The 23,504-nt window shown below is 32.4% G+C and overlaps 1 protein-coding gene across 1 annotated transcript in view; it reads left to right on the top strand.

Annotated features, from left to right (window-relative positions):
* Positions 1-23,504, top strand: part of LOC123653651 (protein outspread) — an 81,433-nt gene that overhangs the window by 42,558 nt on the left and 15,371 nt on the right. The window contains exons 5-6 of the mRNA XM_045589646.1: positions 9,766-9,853; positions 10,224-10,379. Coding sequence (XP_045445602.1) covers positions 9,766-9,853; positions 10,224-10,379 — 244 coding nt within the window. The remainder of the gene's footprint in view (positions 1-9,765; positions 9,854-10,223; positions 10,380-23,504) is intronic.

Here is a 23,504-nt window from a genome sequence, read left to right as displayed (position 1 = left end):
CCACACCCGTTTTCCTCGTTAACCGGTAAAACAGAGAGATGCCAATTGACAGATTGTGTCGTCACCATTTCCCATTAATTCGGTTGAAATGGGTATCAGACAGGAAATTCTCGAAGGGAAATCTGGCGTGATCGAAAGATATTTTAGTGATTTTTCCTCTTTTGAGTTTCAATTGAAATTGGCATATTTTAATTTTTAAGTAGAGTTTTGAGAACTCAAAAAATTTTGGTGTTCTCGAAAATTAAATTATAAATAAACTAAATTTTATTTAAACCAATGTTAATTGAATTGTTTGTCGTGTTTTCGACACACACTCGCTTTACAAACACAAAAGAAATCGAGACTTGATAAAGCTTCTTAAAAATTTATGGTAACATTGTAATTCTGAGTATTTTGTATTAAGGCACTGTTAAGATACTCTATTTCATAGAAATCTGGAATTAAAAATTATCAACATTTTTAGAAGCATCGCAAATAACCCATTTCACAAATCGTACAACTCGATCAAGATTATTTTATTAATATTTTTTAACCGACTTCAAAAAAGAAAGTGGTTCTCAATTCGAATGTTTTTTACTAAAAACTTCTTTACTCACGCTTGACTTGGAGATTAAACCGGTGAATGCGTGTGATCGGGTAGGGCGAACGGAGCAAAAGAGAGAGCAGACATTTCCTGTCTCTCTCTCTCGTAGCCAGTTACGTTTCATATATCTAAGACACAGTACAGGCCTATTGTTATTTTTTTTTACTTCAGTCGTGTGGTCTAAAGCGCACTCGTTTTTTTATATGTGTTACCTCTCTATCTATGATTCTCTTTTCAATCAAAAGGTTGTGCTTGTCATGTCCTATTTACATTTAATCAAAATCTGATATATACTTTTTGAGTCATCTCTAATCATTGGTATTTACTTGACTATTTTTTCATTGACCTACGTTGTATCGATGTACTTGAAGTCAGTATTTTTCGTTACCAAACAAACACAAATATACTCTTACTAGTGCAATAAACTATATTTTACTAGGTCAGAAGGCACAATATGTCATATTGAATTGTTTGTCAAAGGCGAAGTAAATACGATTCTTGTAACAGAATACGTTCCAGAACAAAGAGGTCACAAGTGTGACGATTTGCATAGAACCGGCTCGCGTCCTTGGCTTTCAATTGGCAAGTAACCTGATAACTGGCACGCTAAGGACAAATGCATTGTCGACTTGTATGTGCTCTTTAATGCACGCTTATAACCTTAAATGGCTATAGTGACTCTCAAACTTTCTGAAAAGAGAACCGGGATGCTTAAATTTTATTTTTGTCGAATATTTATATCACGTCAGATTTTATACGCGTTTAACTGACCTTTTACTATTTAGAAGAGAAATATTCAAGTTTTTTTTTTTAATATTGGTAATATATATTTTTTTTAATTTTAATTTCTAGTTTTTAATGATGTAATCTACAATTGTTAATGATTTAATTAACTTCATATAGCAATACTTTATTAGGCTATAGTTTGAGAACCACAGCTCTTTTGTTTACGAACGAATCGTTTGAGAATCAAATGATTTGAACTATTGCGATTAAGCTTATAATAAAGCAAAATAGTCTTGGTTGGTAGCTGAAATATTTAAACGATCATTCCATTCATTCCGATCTACATTCACTTTTCAATTCTATATTAAGTATCCATTGTATGATAAAAAAATACTAATAGGAAATGTAATTAAAATATTTGTACCTTATAACCTTTAAGCTTAAGTGAGCGACAAGGAAGAGAACATGATTGATTTCCATGGTTCGAATTCGACCTTTAAGTATGTTCAGACTAATGTAAGGGCCTGTTTCACTGGTTGCTGTTAACGTTATTTGAAAGACGAAATTACAATACATAGAACAATTAACCAAAATTCATCATCGTCACTTCAGCCTATCGCAGTCCACTGCTGAACATAGGCCCCCCACAAGTTCGCGCCAAAAATGGCGTGAACTCAAGTGTGTGCCCATATTCACCACACTGAGCAGGCGGGTTGGTGACCGCAGGCTTTGTCGCACCGAAGACGCTGCTGCCCGTCTTGCCCGTGCTGTATTTCAAAGTCAGCAGTTGGATGGTTATCCCGCCATCGGTTGGTTTTTTAAGTTCCGAGGTGGTAGTGGAACTGTGTTATCCCTTATCAAAATTCACTTTTAATAAATTCATTCAATAAAATTAGTGATCCGAATAAATTAATGAGGTCGGGACATTCGTCGTAAATATCACAAATTAATATCACAGGGCTTAATTTACGAGAAAGCAATTTTTCAATTAGGCCAACGGCCGTCGTTTCAGTGAATTTCGTCTGCGACCTAGATAGTGGATAGAAGTTTCTTAGCGACTAATTGAAAACACTAAACTTTACTGGACCCGAAATTAATTATTATTTAGGTTAGAAACTTAAAACGAAATACTTGATTCGAAGAAACAAATCAAAATTTTTTCAAGTTTCAAAGGAGAATGCCCACTCTCCATAGTGTCTCGGGTCCAATTAATGTGGACATCAAATATCGTATAAAAATTGAGTGTTCTAAAATCTTAACAGAATTAGATATCTGGGAAAAAACTTAAATGGCGCCATTATTGTAGAAATATATATTTTTTAAACTTTTTGGCTATTTTATATATTACTAGCTGACCCGGCGAACTTCGTATCGCCTAACACAAACTTTATCGTATGGTATTAAAGTTCAAATTTACTTTTAAGTATTATCACAAATCTTTTGTATGGGAGTATAGAAAAGTGTCGTTTTTAGACTTTTTCAGGAAATTAAATTTTTTTTTTCAAGAATTTTTCTCTCCGTAAGAACCATCCTCGTACTTCAAGGAATATTTTAAAAAAAGAATTAGCGAAATCGGTCCAACCGTTCTCGAGTTTTGCGCTTAGCAACACATTCAGCGACTCATTTTTATATTATAGACTAGCTGACCCGGCGAACTTCGTATCGCCTAACAGTGACTTTTTAAGTATTATCACAAATCTTTTGTATGGGAGTATAGAAAAGTGTTGTTTTTAGACTTTTTCAGAAAATTTAAAATTTTTTTTTTTTAGAATTTTTCTCTCCGTAAGAACCATCCTCGTACTTCAAGGAATATTTTAAAAAAAGAATTAGCAAAATCGGTCCAACCGTTCTCGAGTTTTGCGCTTAGCAACACATTCAGCGACTCATTTTTATATTATAGATTAAAATGTGCATGAAAGAAAGATAATTAAGGCCTTTTCCGATTTTTTTAATAATTTATAATAATAAGATATTGAGTATAACAACAGTTGTATTTCAAATATGGCTTATTAAGTTTGACAAAAAAGTTCTGGTACGTTTTCAGGTGGAAAAAATTTATTCAACAGTATCTTTTAACCGTTATAGATTGGCATAATACCATTTATACTATGTCATTATTATTCTTATCTATCGCGCGTTTCCCTAATATGCAATTGCAATAATATAATTCAATTGCATCTCTGCCAACAAAATTATTATTTATTTTAATATACAAAACGCATTCTCATTGAGCACAAGCAACAAGCGAACAGTGAACAGAATCATATTTCATTAGTTTGAAAAATGTCATTTCAGTCATCAGTGTTGCCACTTGTCACGAAAAAATTAAATCGATAAATCGGTTACGTATATAAAAATAATCGATAGATTATTGTTTTAAAATCTTTACTGAATAAAGTAACAAACGTATACATTGGTTCTATAATAAATGTTTTCTTTTGTTTAATTCTATATAGAATTACCAACAGCGGCCCGTTATTTTTACTTAACCTGAGTTTATTTTATTTGTTTATAAATCGATATTCAGATCGATTGACCATAGTAAAAATATTTTAACTTCGGACAATATTTCACCTCAACTTTGTTATATTTATCAATAAAATTCCCTTTTTTATTGAAATATTACTGATTGTAGTGGCTCTCATTTAAATCTCATCAAAAATCGTCTCTCTTTATGGTAGATTTCTGGACAAAGTAAGTCTTCTTAAGACAGTTGTCCACTGTGGGCCTGAAATGGGCTTTCCCTTTTGTTGCTATTATTATCAAGAAAAATATGAATTAAAATATATAATGGTGTTTTTATTACCGATAAAGCTTTCAACTGTAAAAAAAAATAACCCACGAATTTTGTGACAATTTTTTCAAACGAATCATTTTTCTGGACAGCTTGCTGTCTGTGGGGTCTGTTGTGGATCTATTTACGATATATGTTGACTAAAATTGATCTTCACGCGATATTTTTTATTCATAAAATATACTCACTTTTAATTTCTAACACTGGGGAAGCTTTACATAGTTTCCAAAGTATCATCAATAATAATCGAGTCAAATATCTATGACATAATGTATAACCGTGCTAAGTCTGAATGATATACCTATATATGTATATAAACTGTAACAGAAAAACCGGTCATTGTCGGACCATGTCTTAACTTCTGTAGGCAGTCATAAGACTGCTGACCTTAAGTGCGACTGTAATAAAAACCGCTCACGGATAAGCAATAGAATGCTAGAATAACAAAAATATAATAGAATCCTTCTTTAACAAAGGCACGTTCAATTACGACCCCGTGGATGTTGTACAATATAATCATTAAAAAGCCAAAAAGACCAAAGGCTTAATGACAAACAAGCAAATCTTTGATGCATCGCTAGTTTTTAGAACATATAATTTTTAATTAATCTCAGTCCACACTAATGAATGTCATAATATTCTTGGACATCCGGCCCAATTCTAGCGCAGTGCACACCGACACCACGGCTCACTTTTAATTTTATAATGTTAATTAAACTCACTTGAGATGAAGCAGTTTGTAATTTAGGATTTTAACGGTTTGTGATGGTTGGAGTTAGACCACGTTTGGGACATCTGAGATTTTTTTATTATTGTTAATCGTTGTATAATATTGCATTAACTATTGTCAATCGTGGCAAAGTTCTATTTCATGAAATTAAATGAGAATATTTATTTCGCCATAAGGTTATTAATACACACTTAACGAACGTCAAAAACAAATCTGCATTCTCAAAAAAAAAGACTAACAATATAAATTATGGTAAACAACTTCGAAAAAAGAATGAGTTTCTCAAGTCGATTGTATTTTTTATCTGTAATAACTTTTTACTAGATGTATCTTTTCTTTTCTTTTTTTTTTTTTTATTTTATTCGAAAGCTTTTGCTTGTCATGTGGACCTATTTTTGAGTTATCCGTAATAATGAGTATTTCGATTTTTTATTTGGGTTAAAATAAAATTATTTATACGTAATTTATGAAAGGTTTGTTTCTATGTTGACTTATTATGAAATTAATGTTTTTAGTCATTGTTCGGTCAAAATAATCGGTCTATAAATATAGAACATAATATTTGCTTAAAAAGTAACTTTATGTACTTAATCGGATAACACTAAATTGTCTTTTACAAATATTCTTTTATTACAATCCAGGTATTATATTTAAAAAAATGTGATTTAAATTTTATTGATTACGGGCTCAACATTACATATACTGCTCAAAATCTGGAGCAGCTTGACTGGGGAAGTAACTGAAGATCTTACAGAAGATCACAGTTAAATAATATTGCTTTCAAGCATTGTGTTCCTGTGGTGAGTAAGATGACCAGAGCTTCTGGGGGAATTCGGGTAGGATCTGCAATTCGCTTGTGACGCTTCTGATGTTCCAGGCGTCTATAAGCTAGGGTAATCGCTTACCATCAGTTGAGCCGTACACTTGTTTATTGACCTAGCTGTATAAAAAAAAGTAGTAATAATATTGTCGTTTTTAAATCTGTAACTAGTAGATATAAAATATCTAATAAACATACCGATTAACTCTTATCTTCTAAGAATCATTTCAATTCTAAACATTACTCTGAAGACCACCTTGAAGATGATTAAGAAAACAAGTTTACAGATGCAATTGATATTTCATATAAAGATAATTAAACAGTTGTCTAACAACCTTTCTTTTCGAAGTTGGCTCACAAACAACAAACAAAAAACGCCCTGACACGACTACGATAGCCAGTATTTTGTAACCGTTAAAACAAAAATAATAATAATATATGCCTAAACAATTCCATTTAGCATGAAAACCCGCAGTGATAATATAGTGTAACAAAATAATAACAATAGTAAATACATTCAATCTATCAAAAATAACTTTATTTGATTAGGCATCAAAATAACCTTAAATTCGTCATTTTACAAATGTATTCATTAGTTATGGTTTCAAGTGAAGCTACAAACGATTCGGAATGTAGATTCTACAGAGAAGAATCGGCGAGAAACTGCGCGGTTACTCTTTTTTTTTCAAAAACTGTATTTTAATATAAAAAACACTAGATCTGATATACAATACAATATATACATATATATTTACTTTATTACATGTACGAGTAAGTAAGTGTAACTGAGATAATAACTGATATAGAGCATATTAACTGAGTTAGGGCACAGTAAGAAATATCTTGCCCAAAATCTGGAGTAACTCAACTGGGGAAGTACCTCGACCTTACAGAAGATCACAGCTTAATAATATTGCTTTCAAGCAGTGTTGTGTTCCTGTTGGTGAGTAAGGTGACCAGAGCTCCTGAGAGAATTGGGGATGGAGTCGGCAACGCGATTGCGGTACTTCTGGTGTTGCAGACGTCTGTAAGATATGGTAATCGCTTACAATCAGATGAGCCGTACGCTTGTTTGCCGATCTAGATATAGAAAAAAAAGTGACAAAAATACACAAAAAATCAAAAAAGGAATTTGCAATCGTCATTAAGTAAAAAGTAGTATATTTTGATCTATAGGAATAAGCTAATTTTAACAACGTAATCAGAAGAACATATTCCAAAATTCCTACAAATTTAAACCTATCAACATATCACATATCATAAATTTCAACGTGTCCATTCATTTCGATTAATGGCTTCCAATAATCTTCATACATGTCACTCACCTTACCAGTAACATAATAGAAACAACATCCCAGATTTGCAAACAAAGTATCATCAACGCACCGACTAATTAATTAGTGGAATATTTTTTCTAATCACTCATCATCTAGCGGACATACCGACGTAAGGTGACCATAAACGTTAAGGAAACGTGGTGGAAATCGTTAGAATCTATTCACCAACGCGGGAATGGTATCAATTAGTTCTACCGCCTTGTAGCACAACATAACTTATTTCAGCGTTACCTTTTAATTATCAGATAGTTACTATATTTGATTTGGTCGACTTCGCAGACCATTAATTAGCTGTATATATTATTTCCGTATACATCAAAGCGCAATATAACTTGTTAAACCATTAACAACGTTTTAAAACCATAAACGATAGGCAGGGCACTAAATTTTCTCTTAGAAAGTAACGTGAAATGTGATAGATCTATGAAGCACTAAAGTTTCGAAAAAGACTTGTGTTACAAAATCACCTATTTCTAACAATTTATCATTGCTGAATATAAATTGGAAGGATACTTAAATGTACGTTCATTACGATAATAATATTTAAAAAAATTGTTTTGAAAATATAGTAACTATATAACTCCTTAATTTGACGTTGACATTATATACACAATAAAAATAATATAAATAAAGATATCAACTTTTGTATAAAGATATATTTTTTGAAAAAAGATTCCAACAACATACACGGTGCAAATTATATTAAGTACATTGAAATTAATGCTTTAAATATTGTGGTATAATTATTTCATCAAGTTACTTAGTGCGAACAGGTATAAGTTATCGAAATTATATCAGTTCAATGACCTTCGTACATTTATCCGCTAACGGGACGGCGCCGGCGCCACGCACTGATCAAATTGTTTCATGTTTTCGCCAATTAATTGTACACTCGATCTAATTGTCACGTCGGAGTTCTCAGTAATCTATACCAGTATTAAAAAAGAATTGCTGACCCATTTATTGTGAGAGGTTGATGACTTAGAGGCTATATAACATTACGTTTTTAGGCATAGGAGTTAGAATTTAGCAGTAAACGTAAATTTCAAGAATCCTTCTCAAATTGAAATCTTATTAAGATACAAAATTAGATGATACCGCAAAAAAAAATAAAGTTTACGAGCTATAACACCAGCAAGTATGTGGATTAAATCAATGAAATAACGATCTTGGCCAAGAATGCCTCTACTAAAGTATTTTTAAAGAAAAATTGACTGCAAATCTGTCATAAAAGGCTTATAAGAATTAAATACGTACATATTTACTGTCGTCATTTTTTAGTACGCTATGTGCTAATCCTATCTAAAATATCTAGTTAATTCCAACCGAAAGCCGAACCAGTAATACGAATTCCTTACTCCGTGGAATTAGTTCAGTCCAATGCTGCAATATCCGTTGTAATCGCTTACAACAGTAATTATTTTCTATCTAATCTTAATGTTTATATATAAAGGTTTGTTACTCCAGGGTTCGGTAAATGATGAAATATTTTTTTTATATGTTTGTATGCTTACATTTTGAGTGTATTGTATATTTCAGTTATTTAATTACACCACAATAATGCAATATAAAAAACAGTATTAAATAAATGTAGGACAATACAAGAATTATATAAAATTATGACGCATTATTTTGAGGGTTTTTTTTTTTGAAATATATAGACTAGCGCTTGACTGCGATCTCACCTTATGACAAGTGAAGATGCAGCCTAAGGTGGTGCGCGCTTGCCTAGAAGATGCCTATTCACTCTTGATTTAAAGATACCCAGGTTATAGTTCGTTGGAAAAACGGAAGCCGGAAGGGCATTCCAAATTTTTGCGGGTTTTTTGAGGGTTTGCTAGGTTTATTATTAAACTCGAGTCCTTCTCCTACATGTAGAAAGAGGCCTATAACAGCGGGATTTTACAGGCTGAAAGCAGGCTTATGATGAAAAATTCTACATAAATGTTAAATTGACAATAAGAAAATTTAAACAATCAAATCGCTTCACAAATTTTCATGTTTACTAAACGCTCTATGACGAGCTTTATTATTAAAATATATTTCATATACTAATTGCTAAACATACGGTAAACTTGAGTTACTCTGTTACAGACTCGTGCTCGGTCGATTTAAGACATTCGTTCGCGTGTAAGTTACTACATACCTGTGTGAAGTGACGTAGCGGTCTCGTTCGTATTGGCTCATGTCTATCAACGAATATAACTCCATTCTCAGATATGCGCTTTCGAACAATTATCGTCAGTTTCTCGCCACACGTACGACTTCTCGTCTCGTCCTGTTAAACCAAAGTCGGATGGATGGAAAACTAATTACAAATAGCTCGTTGAGATATTTAGACGTTTTATAACGGAACTGTTTTTATCGATACTCTTGTAATTGATCACCTTATATTGGTCTGAAGTTCCGTACGTTTAGGATACATTTAGATAATTAAGCTATACAGTTTACTGTAACTAGGGATCGTAATCTGCAGTATATATAGACAATTTAAGCCTGGTATGTGCCATTGAACAAATATATCTCAAATTCAAGCTTTGTGAAATTTTGATAATTTTTTGTCGACCTCTTTCAAATAATTTTGAGTTTTCTGTAATGGTAAAAGTATTTAAAAAGTTGGAATATATGTATTCAAATGGTTAAAACGCATTTCATACTTCTTAGAAATAGTATTGTTGACAACTGAATAACATGTTCAAAAAAATCTCTTCTACGCAAGAATTTTTTTTAATTTGTAGTTAGTATGTGTTTTTTATACAAAATGCTTGTTCACAGGGTCGTCATAAACGTAACGCGACGTTTCCGGGAGGTCAAACGGCCAGCCTTCTGCAGTCTTCAACAACTAGAAGTACGTATAGTAACAGTTGAAAATTGTAAATGTACCTGTATACTCTATAATTTACTGCTAAACCTACATTTGATACGGAAACCTGTGCGCATAATGAACACGTGGGCTTAACCGATGGTAATAAAGTTCTAGTAATAACAAAGAGTTTCAAACACTTGAATATAATAATATGAATTTTTATCTTATTCTAAGTAGTGAACGAAAGAGCGATATCTACGATCACAGAGAAAAATGGCGACAAATTACGCTTTACCCTATTTCTTATGAAGGTCCATATAAAATAATCGAATCCAGAGAAGGATGAGTGGTAAATTTTAAGGCACTTTAGAAGTTCAGTTGCACGCAATTTATAACTTAAATCTGAATCGGAGTGATCTGATTCCAGAATACTCCGCAGACGCGTCGACGCTCCGGGACGCGGCGGACTGCAGCGCGAGGCCCCGGTTCTGCGGGGGGACCACCACCTGGCCTGGGCCCCGGGTCCAGCCACCGCAACCCGAGATACCCAGCCTTGCTACACCCACCAACATCGACACTAAAGGTAGGAATTTAAAACAATAAAATATATATAACTAAATAAATGTCAGTTCATTCGTACAATACTATTTTTTGTCTCTCTCTCTCGTTTATTTTATTTTAAAAGTAATGTACAAAATGTTTTTCAAATTCTGTATTTAAGTTATCATCGCCTTAAGAATTAAAAATACTAAAGAAAATTCAAAAACTTTTTATTAATCAAATTGTAGAAACTTCACTTCACTTAAGAAATATAGGGGATGCGTTATTTTAAATAAATTACCAATACAACAGACACCAGTATAAAGACACGTGTCCTTGATAGCCTGGGAACACAGCCTTCGGTAGCTTTCATTGATTCTATTCAGACACTCCCACTCGTGACATCGGCCCGTATTTCAAATGAGCATGCATCTGATACAGTGACTTTTGCAACACTGTTAGGAAGGAGACACACGTGAACGCAGACAATTTTATAAATATCTATCTAGTTTTTACATATTGCTTTAAAAAAAAGTAATCGCTGTATTAGTAAATATTTACTTAAATAAAAAGCCTATAGTTTTATTATTTAAGTACTAATTTTCCACCATGGGTGACGGGGAAGACACAATGGAATCTGTTTGGTCTCACATCACAAAGACATTTTAGAAAGTTTTATCGTACAGATGTATTTAATATAATAGGTATTTCGATTAATAATATTTATTAGATTTTTAATTACACGTCCGTCGGCGGATAAGTGTGTGTAATCCCTTATGCAAACATGCCTTCCCACTTCAGATGGCGCTCAAGCAAATTTGCATTTCAAATTTTGTCCCATAACTTTATAACTGTGGGTCTTATTAGTGAGCTCTAAATTATTTTGAAACGGAGATTTTGAAATCCCATTATGCGTGGTTTTCTAAGTGATTCACAGATATTCGAAACGGCGGAAAACGCTTGTTAGCAAGTCTATAAACATTTATGTTTCTTTAACTAAATCATGTGAAATATGTGTAAATATGACAAACGCTTAAACTGTTGAAGAGAACGTTTACTTTACAATAGTGGTAAAAAAATGTCAAATATGCGTACTGATGGCACCTGATGGTAAGCGATCACTGTAGCTTATAGACGCCTGCAACACCAGAAGCATTGCAAGCGCGTTGCCGACCCTACACCCAATTCCCCCACGGAGCTTTGGACACTTTACTCACCAACAGAACCACAACACTGCTGGAAAACAGTATTATTTAGCTGTGATCTTCTGTAAGGTCGAGGTACTTCCCCAGTCGGGCTACTCCATATTATTATGCTATAAAAAACTCTGTTACTATATAAAAAAGTCAATAAATTGATTTAGTCAATTAATTATAATCATAATAATTTATAAGACGGTCATATTTTAAAATAAATTATAAATATAACGTAACATTTCTTTTTCCAAGAAAAAAATAATATTAGCGCAAATATTATCTATTAAACAGTTATAATCGTAATAACGTTACAGCTGCCTCTGTATCCAATTCACGCGACGATTATGTAATTGCGAGCAATCGAATCGCTAAAAATTATACAGTTCCAAATACGACATACATTGGAACTTTTACGTTGCGAGATTTCCGTAATGACTGTGTTTGAGATGCAATCTCTATGAAATTATCTGTTTGTCGATTGCGTCGATATAATGTTGCGATACTTTTTATAAACATGTAATTACTATTTTATTATTGTTTAATTTAATTACACTCACATTAATCTTTGTCTTGATTGATTTTGACAACTGTCTAATCATAAAGCTATGACGTCACTAAAAATTCAATATGGCGGAAGTAAACGTTGTTGTTTCAGATACTTAAAAATACTTTTAATTAAGATCGTATTAACGCGAGTAAAAACACCGCGAAAGTCAATATTAATTAATGTACACTACATTACAGTTACAACTTTACAAAATTCTAAAATTCAAAATGTTCAAAGAAATGGACAATAGTCTACTAAAATTACCAAATGGTTGATTTGTATTTTTATATTACTATTAACGAAAAAGTTGTCAAGTAATCAAGACTTCAGCCCATATAATTACGCTACGATTTTAACATTTTGTAATTTTTTTTTTATTTGGTATAGATAAATAGTTACCCACGTGAGTAAAACCACACACCGCTTCGTAACTAGTAACGCGTATAACCTCTCTCTTTCCCAGCGTGGGACCTCAGCTGGGTTATAAATCGCGTCGGGTGACAACAAGTTAAGTTCTAATTAGGTCCCGTTAGACGCCTGTATGGGACCGCATGAGCTACGGCCCGATACTAGCTCTCAGACCTTACAAAGTACTTCTAACATTGATATTTAGCAATTTTCATAAAATAAAACTCTATGTATACTATAAAGTGGGATTGTGTTAATGCTGTGTGATTTTTTTTTAAATAAACGTCTATGGCTTGAAATTAACTGTTTATGTAATGAAATACATTAAACATAACTTTTATTCCGTTACAAAATAAATAATTATATTGTAAATCGAGAATACAAAAACACATTTTAAAAAATTAATAAAAATGGATTTAGGTACTCGTATTTAATATGTTATTGTTTACGTAATATCAAAATTGGTATAATTCTTACCAATTGCATTTTTTTTATATTTAAACTAAAAATAATCTTAAAATTTCACTTATTCAATTAAAGTGTTGATATAAAATATTAAATATTAACGAGAATAGATAACCAGTTCTAATATTCGTGTGGTCTAGACTTAGGGTCTAATTTACAACTGCCGTTAGTAACACTCGAAGTACTAATTGATAGGTCGCCCTTGATCGCGATTTATACAGCCTCTGCCGTTTGCGATGTTTTGTTTATGGCGCAACAGATTATAAATTATATTAGTATCTGTGAAAGGCAACTTGCCCTATATTTATTTATTAGCTTATACCCGCGACTGCGCTTTCGTCTGATATTACAGTAACAATTTACTTATCCTGCTTATAAATATACCAGTCTAGTCTAACTAATATTATGAATGTGAAATTTTTAAGTATGTGTGGATCGTTTTTACCCTGTCACGCAAAAACTAAAGACCTCCTGGGGGAAATTGGGGTTAGGTGTCGACAACGCGCTTGCAATGCTTCTGGTTATGTAGATGCCTCATCGGGTGAGCCGTAGGCTTGTTTGCCGCCCAAGTTGTATAAAAAAAAACACCTTATTGTGAAATCTTGATAAGTAGATAGCTGAAGTACCAGAAAAAAAATATACATGATGCTTTGTTGTCGATGTTCCTATCGATCGAAAGCTATGCGTGTAAAACCATGATGTGCAGCTTGTATAGAAAACATTTCAATGTACAGAAAGATAACATCGAAGTGTTCGGAAGGAAACTTGTAAAAACAAACAAAAAATTAACTTAGTTCATGATATCGAAATATACATTTTCTCGTTTTCTTCAAACGATACTCCTTATCAATCATTTGCAGTACATGGTTTTAGGATTTCTGACCAATAAATATCATTTACAACACGAAGGTACTTGCGTGCGCGCACCTTGCGATCTTAATTACAGATCTAACGCTTCTGTTACCTCTAGTTACTGATCGTATACACCTGACTTTGAGTTTGGCTGTGGTCGTGTGAAAATCCTTAGAATCTAGGTTTAGATACAAATGTAACTATCTTAAAATAGGTATCTAATTGTTGGCTAAAAGTCTATTAAGAAGGATTAGAAATTAATAAGCTACTCAGTTTCACTGTGGCTTTTACTGACGTAGGGCACAGCAGGATTTATCCTGCTTATAGTCTAGTGGAGCCCGGCTGGGGTAGTATTTCGATCTTACAGAAGATCACAGCTAAATAATACTGCTTTCAAGCAGTGTTGCGTTCCTATGGTGAGTAAAGTGACCAAAGTTTCTGGGGGGAGTTGGGGTAGGATCGGCAGCGCGCTCGCGTTGCTTCTGGTGTTTCAGGCGACTAACTACTGTAAACGCTGACTATCAAGTGAGACGCTCGCTTGGTTGTCGACCTAGTTGTATAAAAAATATTTATAAAGAATTTACAATTAAGTACTTAATAGATTATTAGATCTTTTGGTTGAAAAAGTTTTTTTTTAGATCATGTTATTATTATTGTTGTTTAACTAAAGTATTACTCTTTTTTGATTATTTAACCTTGTGCAGTGATATAAATTTATAGTAGGTTATCGATTAGAACAAATTGATTGGAAAACTTTATTATTAATATTACTAGAATAAATATAGTCGATAATTCATATCGATTCGTGCTCAACACTAGTGCGGTAGAACCCTTGCAACAAACGTTGCAAAATTTATCAAACCGATACAGTTACAAGTTATATAATGTAGCTAAACGACAAGTTTATCGATAGCGATAACAGTGTCCCTTATCGATAACTGCTATCTACAACAACAATTAAATAATGACGGCAGACTAGTTTGACGTTTATATTGTACAAAATTTTAGCTATTCATCAGTCAATTTACTTGCTTGCAATTGCTTTGCTTCTCTGAAGCTTTCTTATATGCTTCAACCTATAATATTCCACTGCTGGGTGCTGGGCATAAGCCTCTTTCCCCATATAGGAGAAGTATCAGAGCTTAATCCACCACGCTGCTGCAATGCGGTTTGGCGGATATATTCCTACTATGAGTAACGATCGCTTTCAGGTGTACATGATAACAACCCTCTAACATGAGACCCACAAGGACTGCACAAATACCCGACCACGGCAAACATCTGTATGACCAATACAAATGTTTGTTATGTGCGGGCATCGAAACCGCCAGCGTAACAGCCACAAACCAGTGCTGTGAATGTTGCGCCAACGCGTCACATCGATACATCCGTTACATACATTAACCGAACCTTTATGTGTTTGTCACTGTCGATCTCCACTCATGCCTTAAAAAGACTTAAAGTCCTCCCTCTAGGTAGTTGTATACATCCGCTAATTTTTGTAACTTTTAGTAGGGAAATAGTCTACATCCCACAAGTCTCACACTTTTAGTCCAGCAGTGGAACTTATAAAGACTGTTTAACAAAGTTATATTCATTTTGATATTTCTGTTCATAATAAATAATATTTCACACATACATAACGCGTATTTGTGAAATATGAATGAATTATGACAAGCTTAGTCTAATGGTCGTTGTTGATTCGATTCAAGCTTCATAACATCGAGATCGATATCGTGAGTGATGGTCGGTGGTCGGATTCCGATACGATGTTAATCGATTGTTTATTCGATTACAATCGATTTATGTAATCGGTTCTATAATGTATATTATATATTTCAACAGCGCTTTGTTTCTATTGTAACTCTGAAATAACATTTTATGTAATGAACGCAAATGTTTGTGTCTGGTGTTTTATTTTCTGCAGATCTGTTTAAAGTTTTGCGGGACTTTGTTTTATCTGAATTGACTTTTTGTTTGTTAGTGAATAAAATAAATAAATTAATATTAAAATTCTTAACAAAAGATAAATAGAAAACTATTATACCTTTTGTTTTTATATTAATTAGTGCCTCATACAAAAAAGGCCCTAGAAAAATAAGGTGTGATGATCAACAAGATATTTTCAAAGCAGCTACTTATCGCTTAGCTAGCGACGTCGTGCTCGATCTCTGCCCTTATAAATCTTTGAATAGGAGTATGTATGTATTTTCTGACACCCATCAGCATTTCGTCCTGTTGGGAGGTTTTTGAGAGTGAGGGAACCATTTACTTATTTTCCAGTTTGGTTCAATTATTTCAAAATTTATACAGAACAAACAAATTACTTGATTAATTGATTGATGATTCAACCTGCAACGTCCCCCTGCTAAGTATAGATCTCTCACTCCATATATAAACACTACACTTAATTTGATAGGACTTCCTCGATTGTTATTTTGAAACCTCAGTTTACAGGGAGTTTAAAAATGAAAATCGCGATAAATCCAGTAGAATCAAAAGTTTTAAAATTTATAATTTGTTGTAAAAAATGTAATCTTAAGCTTCGAAAACGTACAGCTACGTTGTGGGTACGTTTCACTTTCATCGCGGCATCGGTCCGGGCTCCGGGCACGCGCCGGCTAATGACGTGCCGTCTTTCTCCGTGTTTCAAGATTTCACTATTGTGACTAAAAATTTTGTCATTCCTTCTGTTTGTTTTCATCATATTGACTAGGTATTATTTTATATGTTAATTTACACATCTATACTCTATACAAGTAAATAAAATTGGAGCGTCTGTTTGTAATATGAAAAGAACCGCTTTTTAGTAAATGCATATGGATGTATACACGGTACATATTTATTTGTTTTTTAGTACATATACCAAAATAACATTATTTACAATTTTTGTTTGTATGGCTATCTGTTTGTTCCGGCTAACCTCTGAAACGGCTGGACCGAATTTGACATGACTTTCACTGGTAGATTGCTGATTTAATAAGGAGTAACTTAGGCTACTTTTATTCAGAAATTTATTTATTTTATAAATCTGCGAACTGAACAATAACTTTTTTGTTAAATTCCACGTAAAAGAAGTCGCAGGCACGGCTAGTATTATTAAAACAAATCGAAATTAGACAAATTATATTTTAACAATTTTTGATACAGAATTTAAACAATTCATATCATTTCCATCTGATACATATTCTGTTATTCTTATTACATTATATGTAGATAAACATGTGTATAGTTTTGATTAGATTTTATTGAAAAAATATATAACATTTTACACCTAGATAAAAATAGAAAATTTCAAAATTTATATGTACATATTTGGTTTACAAATGCAATTCGGAAATTGATTATTCAAATGTTCTTTCCCACAATATCCCTCTTTCTTTTTACATAAGCACAGTTATAAAAGTTCACAAAAGTATACATATATAGATTTACAATGAATATATACCTTTATTCCTCTATTAGTAATAAATTCTCAATCAATAAAACATTTTACAATTAACGATTACTGTTCAAAGGAAAGATAATTCTCGTCCTTATATCCTCACCTAACGATCTGTTATCGTGAGTGTTACAAAGTAATCCAATGTCTTAATCAACACTAATTGGAGAAGAAAGTGTTTGTTAGTGTATGTATATAGCTTATACTTGTGAACTTAGAAGTGAAAACAATGGAAATGTCATATTGAGACGCAAGTACCTATTAGTTTTTGCGTATTTAAAAAAATTAAGGGAACAACTCTGTTCAATATCATCATCATTATCGTAACTGTCAACCGATGGACGTCCACTGCTGGACATGTCTTTTGCAGTTTTTGAAGTAAAACTTCTTTACGTACGCTTGACTTGGGGAGTAAACTGGTGAATGCGTGACGAGAGCGTTACGAAGAGTGTGATCGGGCGAGGCGAACGGAAGTTGAGAGGGAGACATAAGTTAGTAAAGATAAAAAGAGAGTTACGTTTCGTAAGTTTTATGTCAGTCAAATGAAAATGTGCAACGGTCTAAGCATAAAATTCCCGCGCCTTGTTTCATAAATGTACTTACTACAAGGTAAATTACACATGTATACATGTGCTCGAGTCCCTTTCCAATTATCTCTAATTAGAAACTATAAAATATTAACAATTATAATCAATTCATATCAATATTTCTTCGTCTCCGTGGCTTTTACAAACTCGTGTTTAAATATCAATCATTCTAAACACTTTTTTTTTTAAATATTAAACAACGTATAATGCAGACATGTCTGTAATATGAGAATAGTGTTAAGAATTGAAGTATCTCTTTAAGTGGGAAACTTTTTATTGCGAAAACAATTTGAAATTCGTCTTAGTAGAAAACTTTTTTGTCTGCAAACAATAAAATGTTCAGTGCCATTTCCGAAACTATCTCATCTTAGTTCATAACGCTGTCCCAGTCAAAGTAGGCTACCAGAATAGACTCGGGCTTAAAATCTTCATAAACAAGTTTTGCGCGCCACGTACGGAGTATCGTAAACTTTTATTCACGTTTAACTTTGTGTTAGAATCGCTTCGACAATAAACGTTTCACTTGTTTTAGAAAACGAGAAAATATTTGCGATAAACATTTGTGTCGTATGCTTTTATTTGTGTTTTTGTTTATCTTAATTTCTACGTCTTTTCGTGAACTAAATAGTTTTTATGCTTTTATGAAAGGAAATGACATTTATATTTGACAAGAGCTGGAATCTAATATGTTCCGATGCGCTACTGTTGTTTGACAAATAATTTTCTTTATGTATATATAGGTTCTTTATGAATTCAGAATCGTATACGATGATGATCGGAACCAATAGTCTTACGTACAGTATGGTATACCATTGTTAGAGTATTTTTAAAGCGAAATTTTATCGCAAATGTACACCTGTTAATATAGTTTTCGTAAAATAATATAATTTCTGTATACGATAACACTTTAAAATTTGAAATAATATTAAATATAATTTTAAAATCGATTAAAACATATAAATCTCCCCTCGTAAAGTGAAGAAGATACGTCAATATTAATCTATCTTGGTTTCGCAAACCACTCGATAGATGGCGCTGTATCGAAATAATTCAAGCTATAGTTTGGTTCACGCTACATGTATATGTTGTCGGAACATTTACGATGTAATCAACTGATCTTGTAAGGTCGTGGGTTCGATTCCTAGCTATTTTTGAAGTGGTTCTTGAACGTAAAAGTTCACACCACACCACAAAAATAAAAAAATATTAATAGAAACTGCTATGAATATTAATGTTTTATGTGACATTTACGCAAATGTCAGTAGGGTAAGACAGACTCTGCCAAATGGTCTGTGACAATTATTACTAGTGTTTTGTGTTATCATTTCGTTATTTTTACTTGCCTTTTAATTATATTTGTATTACTGATTAAATTTGAGTTACACTTAGCATTAAAATTTTTGTTTACAATTTTTCAGCGTTTATGCTTATGTTATATTTATCTTGCCTTTACTATAGATAACAATATTAAAACTTTTAAATATATTAATAAGTACTTTGCTACTAGCCTAACATAATCTAATAAAAAAAAAGCGATGTTATCTCTCATAATGACTTTAATGATAGATAATAATGAATAAATTTTCTTTGAAAATTGGGTTGTCTGGAAGAAATGGCTAAATAGCCATAAGTCCGCCCATTGTACTTTACAGTCTGTATTTTTTTTAATGTGTTTATTGTTTGAAATGTAGTTGTGGTGTACAATAAAGTAAAAATAAATAAATAAATTAACAAAAAAAGCCATTAGAAACCCCATAGTGAATGCATTTTTTTATATCAAACCGAAGTCATTATATAATTTACCATGCTTAATTGCTTCTAAAAGCGTGACAGCGTGACACATGAGACGCAAAAAATTATGATTCACTGAAAGAGACGCAGAGAACGCTTCAGTTCAGCTAGCTGCTAGACAATGTTCGGTTAATGGGGACAAAAAACGTGGAGTACAAGTTTACTTTATTTTAAAAATAAAGTACGTATTTCTTTTATTTTAATGTGTATTAACCTCATAACTTCTTACTGGTTGGACCGATTTCGATGATTCCTTTTTAATCGAAACGTGATGCTTGTCATGTGGTCCCGATTAAATTTAATCGAGATCTGACAAAGTACCTACTTTTTGAGCTATCTCTAGTAACGCGTATTTACTCGACTATTTTTTCGTCTATCCACGTTGTATTACTTGTCGATGTATTTGAAGTTGGTTTATTTCCATTTGCGAGCAAAAACACAATTATTATATATTATTTTATATTCTTGTAAGTAATTGTTATCCTTATCCATAATACTATTTATAAATGTGAATGTAAGTTTGTTACGCTTTCACGTGATAACTACTTAACCGATCATCGTGAAACTTTATACACATATTTTTGGAGGTATAAGAAGTAACATGGGATACATTTTATTAAAAAAAAATAATCAATGTGAGCGAAGCTACGGATAAATGCTAGTAGTATATATACGTTACCAAAGAAACAACACAATTAAACCATTACTTCATACATACTATCATAAAAGCTTCATTTTTGGACAATATTATAGATTTAAATTTATCAATTAATTTGTTAATTGCTAAACAAACGTGAATCCTTACCTCTGTATTCTATAACGTTCTCTTACACTGTTTAACATATGGGTAGCAACCATAAATCACACACTATGGCTACCGACTAAAGGTCGATGACTCCGATAATGGTGCAAAAAAAGGTTTTAGTTGAAATAAAGCAAATCAAATGGCGAATGGAAATCCCAGTGCAATTATTCTATTATATACTAGCTGTGCCCCGCACACAAAATGATGTGCGTTTAAACAAACAAACTCTTCAGCTTAATTATCAATATAGATAAAAAAAAATTATTTATCGCTTTGAGTTCGGTTGAAAAAAATTGATTTTTACGTGTTTAGTTCAGATCAAAAAGATTTCAGAAACTTAAACATCACAAACAATACGATCTATAATTCTGTAACAAACGAATTTCCTTACCCAAAGTTAAAAACATAAATCGACCACGAACGAGCCGCGTATATGTTTGACTAAATACATCAAACACGGCGAGTCGTGCCACAATACTCGGTGGGTGTACTCGATCTCATTCGTATGCATTACTAACATTTTTTTCAGCGATAATTCTCCACCGTATGACGTATATGACACCTCTACACGTACCATTTGTTACTAAGGGCTCGCATGCACAGAGTTTTATTTCAAACTATATATTACGATCTCGTCCCGCGGGATCTGTTGTGTGGAATTAAAATTCACTGTATGATCGATGGTTATTAATATTTATTACCGTATAAACTAAACAGTAAACCGATTGCTTATTTTTTTTAGATAAATATTTTGAAGATTAGTGTTTAAATTCGACGCAGAGATCCGTTTAAATCCTTAATGATTTTCTGGCTCCCAAATTAAAGTGAGGGAATCGATTACACAATGTCTCCTATTTAGTTAACCATACGTAAATAAAAGTAATTTTTACTACATTATCATCAGAAGTAATTTACTTGCTGTGAGACTAGACACAACGAGCGTAATCTTAAAGTAAACACATTAGATGTTATTATTAATTAAGCGTTATGGAGATATTATGCAAACTGTTCCTTTATATCGACGCTAGAAAGCAAACAGGTAGTAATCCACAAAAGGACAATTGTTCACCAGAGCAGAAAAACTTTTTGTTTTTTTTAATTTTAATCATAACTTGCGTATTTATCGACCTAGAGTTGCCATTTTTTGAAACTATATTTATGATTTTTTGCTAAATAGCTTATCTTAAATGGATTTAACCTAAAGTTTATTTAAAATAATATTTTGTGGGTTACGACATTTGACAATATATTTTACAATCCATTAAAACGTAGTAACTGAAGTAAGTAAACGTATGGAACGACGAAAATCGAACTTTTTTTTGGAAAGCAAAAATGTGGTAACCACCATTACTTTAGGTAACATCACATATAAAAACCTCATAATAATGAACAATGTTTGATATTTTGTCATCAGTACGTAGTAACTAGTATTATTTTGCATAATCCGAAAAATCTAATTGTAGTAAAGGTAAATCAATTGAACTGAGGTTGCTAAACAGCCTGCAGTAAGAGTCAAAGAAATAAAACGTATATAATAAAAATAAATGTACTTTTGATATGTTAGCTTGGCTTAAAAAAAAACACTCTAGGGGTAGGGCAGACGAAGACCACGTGGACAGTGGAGTGCTCCGATTCGGTTTTGGAATATTTTTCGAATTTCTATACCTATATTCTAGCATGCAATGTTACTAATTTTATTAGAATATTATGTATGACGCGTTATTTTGTTTAAAAGTGTCGAGTTGTCAGTCGTTAAAGGTCAGTTCTTATCGTATTTTGATCTTGCAGTAAAGATCGTTTTTACGTAAATTTGTTCGAAAATAACGCGTGATAGTCGCAGTATGGAGCATGAGTACACTTACCGCAGCACCGGAGGAATTAAGGTAAAGATAGAAATAACAAAAATTTAACCTCCGATAAAAAATCTACCTATATTGTACATGATAGCCAAAAAAATTACAATTAGACCTAAACAAAACATGATGTACCTTCTTGCATTAATCGAAATTAAAACAATCATTATTACGTATTTATCCATAAAACATTAACAATCAACAGTTTCTGTCATAATATATAAAAATAAATAAAAAACAATTTTTGTTATATTAAACCCTACAAACCTTTAAAAATAATCAGTACTTTCTTTAGCTTCAATAAACTAAAAATAATTACTTTAAAAATCGTCTTCAACATCGGTGTCAGGTAAACAATCTTTGACTTTTGCGCTGGTCTTAAAATCTAAATATTCTTTTGCGAAAGCGAATCTTTTCGGAATTACCAGTTTTTCTACTAATTTTTTTAAATCTGCATATTTCTTTTGACAAATTGGGAACTTTGAAGAGTACAACTTCTGTTTTTGGGTCACATTGCTTAACGCACTGAGTTTAACTTCATTGGTGTCTGCATCTGGCATCATGGAGGTTTTCACGAACATTTTTTCGGGGTGTTTCTTCCGGAATGTAACAATTGATATTTTAGAGATTTGTATGTTCTGGTTTTTTTTGAATGTGTGTTCCACAATATCTTCAAATCCTGAAAAGTCTTCTCCATTCAGAACGTTCACAATATACAAAGGCGATCTTATCGCTGAAGAGCGATTTCTTCCAGATAACCTTTGGGCACAGGACATGATATAGTAGTGACGGATAGCAAGTGTACAATATTCTTAAGGATGAATAAAAATAGTGTATGATAGATTCATTAATTCATACAAATACACATATAAGTACAAATATCCATACATAAATAATCAAAATAGTATTAATATACGTGTATAAATGTAAAATATATATTGATAATATAAAATATGCATGTTAAAATTCTGAATATTATTATATGTTAAGGGACATATAGTACTTCTTTAGACGTTGCTTAAAACAGGCTGGAGTAGAAGCACGTCTTATTGAAAGCGGAAGAGAATTCGAAAGGCGGACAGCTTTAGCAGTGAAGGAATTACAATAGAAGGAGGATTTATGGGAAGGAACTTTTAGAAGTAAATTGGAATCAGATCTAAGGGAACGTTCATGGGAATTGCAAAGATACGTGAACCGTTCTTTAAGATTTTGAGGGGCATCA

Source organism: Melitaea cinxia, chromosome 5 (assembly GCF_905220565.1).
Source record: "Melitaea cinxia chromosome 5, ilMelCinx1.1, whole genome shotgun sequence".
Taxonomy (NCBI): domain Eukaryota; kingdom Metazoa; phylum Arthropoda; class Insecta; order Lepidoptera; family Nymphalidae; genus Melitaea; species Melitaea cinxia.
Note: the sequence above shows the minus strand (reverse complement) of the source record. Positions and strands in the feature narration are given on the sequence as shown.